The following is an 8,425-nucleotide window of genomic DNA, read 5'->3' on the forward strand; positions in this document are numbered from 1 at the left end:
TTATTTATTTGAATTTTAAATGAAATTTAAACCTGGGTTATATGTACTTAAAGATTTAAATATACATATTTACGCAAAATTAACATCTGCAGTTGTTAAGACACACATACAAAATTAGCACGTCTGTCTGTAACCTTCAGTAGTAAAGTTGACTTGATATCTTTTGTTTATTTTGATTTTAATCAAAATCTAATTGAATAATTTGAATTAACAATTAAACGCTAATTTTCATTATCCGCGACGATTCAGATATCCTTTTAGCGTCTACTGATGACTCTATATAAGTAAACAAGTAATATATTTTATGTCTATACTGTTTAGAAGAAACTTAAAGTTTCACATTCCTAGGCGAAAGCTTCACGTTATTATGCTTTTTTTTTCAACGGAAATTAACCCAACTGACTTTTGTACACGATAGAACGGCAAAATAAAAAGAACAAATTATATTGAACTTTATTTACAAAGTATATTATGTAAATGTACAAAATTTATATATATATATAACAATTATAACAATTATTACAGATTCATATTTCATATCTGCTGCCTCGAACGGAAGCGGGTCAGAACCATCTCCATGTAAGAGGAAATCGCATCACCCCATATAATCGGGTAGTTGACATTTGCATGTCCGAGCGGGGAATAACATATACTAAAGAGTTAGCTTGATAGATAAAGTGAAAATTATGATAGATGAATATTTCCGTTTGATATGATTCCAATTCAGAGCAATCAATGATAAATGTTACTCAGATAAGAGTTATATATAGATTAAAAGTATAATTGCTGTTCCAGTCTGCATATAATGTAATGAAATGTGAAAGGCAGTGTTACCATGGCATGGAATACATCATAATTAACGATGAAGATGGAATACTGGATAACATTCCCGCGGTTATGTATTTGATAACAAACCAATTCGCAGAAAAGGATGAATGGTGAAGTATGCAATGAGGTAAATGAACTTAAATGAATAACAAAACATTCTTCAAATTCCGTACATGAAAAAGATATACTTTCATACACATTGTCAATATTTCCGCTTTCATACATTTGCTCGCTACCGTACCCGATGTCTTCATGTGTGCATTGAATCGGTTAAAGCCGTATCCTGAAGGAGCTGAAATTAAAATCAAAGGCATTATAATGAAGCAATGCATTCAACACTTTACACTATAGAATAGAAATCTGAATGTCATGTTACTACCGATCCGATTTTCCCAATATCGAGTCGCTACCAGTCCGATTGTCCCGATGTCTTGTAACGCTCAATATCAAATCACTTCTAATCCGATTATTACTACAAATCCAGTTGCCCAATATCGAACTCTCTAGTCCAATTGTCCTAACGTTTTGCAATTTCGTTTGTCATATTCATAACTTTCTATCGAAATGAACTAACAATGCGGTGTCGGGATTAACATGACCTAGATGTAAATAACAATTCTAATATTTTCAACCAAGCTAAAATGGGGTCTTGAATTTTGAAGCCCAACGGTACTTTGGCGTAAATATGTTCCTTTTCCTGTAAATCACTACACATACCTCTCAAACTCAGGAGCTTTTGAGATGACATGTTGAAATTCTGAAAATGATATCAAGTTATCATTATCTAGATCAGCCTCTTTCAGGATCTACAACAGAAAATGGGCGTATATATGGCTCAGAGAATAACTACGTGCAGTTTTAAAGTGGTGTTCGTGTTAGTACTTATGGTTGTAATATTTCATCATATTTTAACACAGAGTCCACGTTTGTCCATGTAATGGAGATATAAAGCCTACCTCGTTGACTAGCCTATCCCTCTCTTCATCTTTCAGTACCGTCTCGTTTTGCGAGGAACTCAATCGTGTCACCATTTTCCCCAGATCTTCGCGGGATATCGCGTCGTCGTCATCAAAGTCTGAAAGAGATGTAAAGCTTAGGAAAGTTACGCTGCCATTATGTTATTATTGATGTAACATATTCGATATCGTATTTTTGAGTAATGGTGACATTGTGCAAAATCTGAATTCTTATGGATAGTGGCACTCACCGGTTCATTATATACAGAAATAGGTCAAGTTCGTGTAATTTCAAAAACATTCAATATCTAAAAACAATCTTTAAATTCTTCAGAATATCCTCTAAAAAGTGTAGTTATTTCCTAATTGTTTCTTATTCACTCGCCAAGACGAAGTCCAGGAGAACTAATGCAATCCCCTGGCGTCGACGTCGGCGTTCGTAGACAGCTAGGGTAAAGTTTTTATATAACAGTGTGGTGTCAATACTAATGAGGATATACAGCTTAGGTATTTAACGTATATCTTCCTCGTGATTACATCTTTCCATTGCTACTGCTTTTGCTGACCTGACCTTAGCCGTGAACTTTGACCTACTTTTGAAAAATTAATTCCTAATTTCGACCCACTCGCAGAGCTATGTTGTCAACTGCTAACTCTTGTTCGGTGTGTGATGGTGTATTGGGGTTTTGATATCATATTTCAAAGTAAAATTATCAAAGTAATACAGTCGATTCTCCAATAGCTTCAACAGCATAACTTCTCTTTTTAATGAATTTTTAATTATTAACTTACCATATATTTTGAAGGCATATTGTGTCTTTATTTCCTTGGGAGCTTTTTCACTGAACACTGACATCATATCTAAGAAATCTTCAAAAGACAATCCACCTTCCTCTGAAGAAAACACCTTCACTATACGGTCCTTAAACGGATTCATCTACAATTATTAAACACATACGTTGTCATCGTCGGCCATTTAACGATATACCACAGACAGCTAATACCGCCGACTAGCATGTCGCCCTCAATTTAAACATTTCTTTGTATCATTCTAAGGAATATTTAATGCATATTCAATGCAAAATGATAGACTGCACTAAAAAATTAATAGGCAAGAAATTTAAGTATATTTTACGATGATATGTACTTATTTTAGTTTCCACCCGCTATACTGTATAATGTCCTTTGGATAATGAACAGATGATGGACCAAAGTCATTATCAGGTAAACAGCATTAACTTCTAAGAAAGAATACGTTTGTCTATGTAGCATATACAAACTAAACCTTGAGTTCTGGCAGGGACATCACCAGGTCCTCACTTATCTTGGCATTGCGGTCTCTGTCTACGGCGTCTGGATACAGCCCTCGGAAGATCTTAAATACACTGTAAATATATTACAGAAATAGGAAGGGAAGAGGATGGTGCATGTTTTTATTGTACATGTATTACTTCAACGTGAATCACATGTCAACATGTAAAGTCATACGATTTTAACATACATCATTAACTATATTGTTTTTAAATACAGTATTATAGTTAACCACTGTGACTGAAATGTCCAGCGACCACAGAACCAAATCAAAAATAGAATGTGGGTTTTCCCCGTTTGGCAGAAGATTTAATAGGAAGGTGAATACATCGGAGGCCTACTGATTGGATATTAAGGTGAGAGAAGTTTCCAAAGTTTTAATATGTGGGTCGGGCAATACCTATAGATGTAAAATATAGATAAAAACAGTTATTTTTTTGCTAGCCTGTTTTTGTCAGGGGGAGGTAAGTAAGTGTGTATTTTGTTGTTAATTTAGATGAATTTTTGGTGCTGATTTCAATACAAGATGTCGGCCCCCATTTAAAAAAAGTTCAAATTGGTAGAATTTTTTATAATTCCATTTAGAGGTTTCCGAGATGACATACTTCAAATTATTGCTACTGGACCAGTGTTGAAAACTCCATTTAAGCAGTACAGTGATAAATGTTAACATTACCGTCTATGGGAAATCATTTGGTTCCGTGGTCCCTCCAGGAGCAGAGCTACACCCTATTTCTAGTTTATATTTCATATGTCAACCAAAGAAACATTAGTACCTTTTAAAAATCATTTTGACATTTTTCGTTCGAAGGATAACATATGTTTAACAAGGGGTAATGATATTGATATACTGTATTGTACAGTATATGTATTTGATAAATCAGACGGCCAGTGCAATGCTGGAAATGATCGGACAGTGGTACCATTTAGCAGGTTAACATATAAAGTTATATAGTTTTAATAGCAGTAATCTGTATACATATATTCTATACACATATAAACATCTTTAAGCTGGCTACGAAATGTATCTGTACACATTAAAACAATACATTTAATACAATCAGAGACACAATTCCTCTTATTGCATCTATGGATAAACAAATAAAAACCTTCCGGACAACACACGTGATGGGCACTGTCAATGACCGACTGCTCCAATACTATGAAACTCTGCTCTTTTTTTCTAATCCTTTTGGCATTTTTCGTTCGAATGATAACACAGATTTAATCAGGAACAGTGATTATTATATAATGTTAAGTATATATATTTGATAAATTGGCTAGCCAGTGCAATACTGAAATTCTAGAATGAACAGCGATTTAACGAATGAAAAATATCGTGCTACTATATATATGGCTTTAATGGCAGTATATGTGTACATAATTATTATATACAACGTAAATGTATTGAAACTGGCTACGAAATTCATGTTTACACATAGACAAATGGTATGATCCAAACATATCAGTAATAAGCTTCACTATAGTTTTAATGGCAGTATAGTCTGTGTACAGAATTACTATACAAATGTAAATATGTTGAAACTGGTTACGAAATTCATCTTTACACATAGACAAATAGTGGAACACAAACAGAACAGTAATAAGCTTCATTACAATAACATGTACAAATGTTCACAAATAAACAGAGATGTAAATAAGCTGGAGACGAAAATGGACTACACACGTAATCAACACAACACTTTAATATTTGACCGTAATAAGGAATATGATTTTATACTACGCACGGAGCTTTTTTACTTTCAATAGTGGAAAATACCTATTAAATATTGCATATAAGCCTTGTTTTTTCTACTTATTTGATATTCCATATAAGAAAAATAAAATTTATGCATTTTCTTAATAATGAACGGTATTAACATATATTTAGTCCATCTGGAAACATCGAATAGTCTCCAGCATAATTTTTAGAACGTTATTTTGTCATTCTATATGAATGTGTTACAAGGTAGCAATTATGGTTAATATCTGTTGTGATGGGCATGCGAGTATTAGATAGCTTATAATGGAAGCTTTGTCGCTGCAGTATGTTTTGATCTATTATGAATATTATTTTTATACTTACTGTAAAATTTCCTTTTTCGTAAAATATGTCAGATCCTGTTGAACAAACAGAAAATGAGATGTTACATATATTGAATTAATGACTTGGTATATCTAAAATATATATATACCTAATTTGATTGATTGATGAACCTTCTTAACCTGACCTGTAAATTGATGAGTATAGAAAATTCGTACCAGATTTATTTTATCATTTTTGTAGTTTAGGAAAATGAACATTCCAAGTAGAAAGATCTTGATTTAAAAATATTTCTGCAAAAATGCCAAACCCTAGGATTGATTTTGTGTCAGGTGACATAATGCTGTGTGGAAATGTAATCCCTCATACTTATGATATTGGTATACACACTTTTACCAGATAAAAAGTAAAGAAAATAATTCACACAGTAGGAGATTAGACAAAAGCAACATTTCGGACTCGGTATGTCGGTATTTTTTAACCTGGGAATGCTTTTCCCTCGAGTTACGGTCCCAAAGTATCTAAAGGTTTCTATTAATCTTTCTTTTAGATTATTACAGCATATATGATGTATTCCTATTGTAATTTTGATAATTAAATGATCGATATTCTCCCTTATTAAAAGTAACTTCTTGTATCAATATATCATTGTGTGAAGTTTAGTATATTGTTATTATTGTACATATCTTACATATTGTTTACCATTATTCCCAAAAGTAATATAGCGTACTGAAACAATTCACTTATATTTTTACAATAGCATTGACAACAAGATGACAATGCAGTTGACAACCATTAAAGCCCACTAGAAAAAAAAAGAACTTAAAATTCTTTTTTTTCTAGTGGGCTAAAAGAAACTCATACCAAAAAATAAATTAGCCATGTAACACTTTTCAAAGCAGGGTATAACTAGGGGGAATTATATTACTCTGTACTTCGCCTCGGTGTCAGAGATAAGAAAGGCTGTAAACGTGACCAAGGCTATAAGTGAAAAGTTTCGTGTCTCAATACAATGGTGAATGATATAAATAAACAGTCTCAAAAGGAAAGCACAATCACATGAGGTGTCTATATTGTATTTCATTACATTCCGCACTTTATATCATCAGCTTTACAGTACATGAAGTCCCACTTTCTAGCCATTTAACTTAACCCATTTCGCTAACACTACAGTATGAATTTTGAAACAATGAGAATAGATCTCGTATCCTAGACTACGGGGTCACGCGCCATTCGGTATACTATCATTAGCACATCTCGTACATCCGTAAACATATTAATGTACATTCACTATTAACGCGTCTGGTATCCTTTCTGAGCCCTCTTTAGAGTCGGATACCAGACGCTTCCCTCTTTTTATAGTGATCTCCTATTAGGTTGCACAATTTTAAATTTCATAGCAGAAAGTAAACAAATAGTTTAGCAGTTTCGACGTCGGTTGGCTTGGTTTTTTATTTCAATATTTACTTAGCATGTAACAGTGCACCTTTTCATCTTAAAGCGCAGATTTCTTTTCCTTTTTATTATCGTTCAATGTAATAATTATTCAGGTGTTTTTTGGGAAATGAATTAATATGAGTTCCGATCCCAAATTATAAAAATGTATAGTACATTTGAATTAGTTTTGAATAAAGATTTAGCTCAACTAGCCAGATGTTGTATGTACACTAAACATTGAAATGATACTAGATATAGATATATATATACTTAGCTATAAGGTAATGTTTACAAAAGATCATATACTACGATAAAACCCTATTAGTATGGCGACAGGTGCACTTCCTATTTGATTACATGATTTCCACGAAAAATAGAACTAAAAAAAGGAATATACTCGAGGTTTCGTACACATGGGTTCACACATATGAATTAACAATCTAAGATGCATTGATAGGCAAATTAAACTGCTGCTACCAGTTATAGAATAGCGATCAAGTTTAAAATTTTCAAATACATTTAGGCATATATGGACGCCATGAAACTTTTAATTTAAACTGATGTTCTAAAATGTTTATTTGAATGTGGCATCATTTACAGTCAATGTGCAACACCTCTTATATGAATTAGCCAAATTGTAATTTACAAATGTTCTACCAACAGCGAAATTATCTTCAATAATCTAAATCTACGTTTAAGCCAAGTTCGCAACCGTGCATAAATCATTTCAATAATTATATGCTGAACAACATCTTAACAGAATTAATACCGCTCCGTCATAACACACTGTGAAGGTTACTTAGGTCCAAACATATATAACATATGGCTAACTGTATATATATACCTACAATATCTATATAGATAACAAGCCATCTGTTGTACAAGGTTTACATATATCGATATCTACCTTATCAAAACCATGTGTTGCTATCTTGAGTCACAATAACAATGTTATATAGTTCTGATAAAACCTATTTTATGTCTACATTGTCATTAGAAACCACTGTTCCTGATCAATTATAACGACCAGTTAATGTTAGTAATTAATTAATTAATTAATTAATTAATATATAATAATATATAAATGGTATTCCTTACCTGGTAATCCTGTAACTCCTCCTCACTGAATACGCTCTGAGTCGTACCCATACTGTCTGTAGATGCCTGCTTTACCCTCTGGTTATATCAGGTAAAACAGACGTATCTACATATATTTTTAAACTTCCTTATATTATACAATCTGTTCAGAAAATCAGGTATCTTTCCAGCCAAATATCAATACACTTGAGATTACTTAACGTGTCACGAATGTTTAAACGTAATAAACGCTAAGCCACGAGTGTTTAAAACGCCATAAATTACTGGCTATGTGTGGTTTACATTGCAACAAGCAAATACAAATAGAAGTCACCTCATAAACTGCGCATATAAAACGGCGTAATGTTACAGTCGTCAAATAGCCACTTAAGAGAGAACCAGGTTTTCCTGTCAATGTCGCTTCGGTGTTAATGTAAGTATGCAAGCAACGCTCAATTGAGCATTAACATATTCCCAGTTCAAGTAGACCACACAGCTGCAGCATCATACTTCATATGTATTTGTAATTAGCCAAATATTCTGTCCTCTAAACGACATCTGCATTGTGAGAAAAAAAAACTCTGGTGATGGACACAGCCAGTTGTCGTGGTATATGATTGTCGTTTCACACAAACCACTAAACGTACATCAAACACTGTGGTATCAAAGCAGGAAATTATTTATCAAACCAAACAATGAAACAAGATGAAATACTGTGTTATCTTCGGGACAAAGAGCGTCCAATCGCTAACCTATGGTATACACCGTACTT

General features: G+C 33.1%; 1 protein-coding gene across 1 annotated transcript; it reads right to left on the reverse strand.

Moving 5' to 3' along the window:
* Positions 1-447: 447 nt before the first annotated feature.
* LOC117334468 (calcium and integrin-binding protein 1-like) lies at positions 448-8,425 on the reverse strand. The gene is made up of 7 exons (XM_033894111.1): positions 7,675-8,425; positions 5,182-5,216; positions 3,070-3,169; positions 2,577-2,721; positions 1,785-1,903; positions 1,546-1,634; positions 448-1,120 (listed from the first exon to the last, which is right to left on the reverse strand). The coding sequence occupies exons 1-7, from the start codon at positions 7,723-7,725 to the stop codon at positions 1,099-1,101; spliced, it is 561 nt and encodes a 186-aa protein (XP_033750002.1). The 5' UTR covers positions 7,726-8,425; the 3' UTR covers positions 448-1,098.

This window comes from Pecten maximus, chromosome 9, assembly GCF_902652985.1.
Source record: "Pecten maximus chromosome 9, xPecMax1.1, whole genome shotgun sequence".
In the NCBI taxonomy this organism is placed as follows: domain Eukaryota; kingdom Metazoa; phylum Mollusca; class Bivalvia; order Pectinida; family Pectinidae; genus Pecten; species Pecten maximus.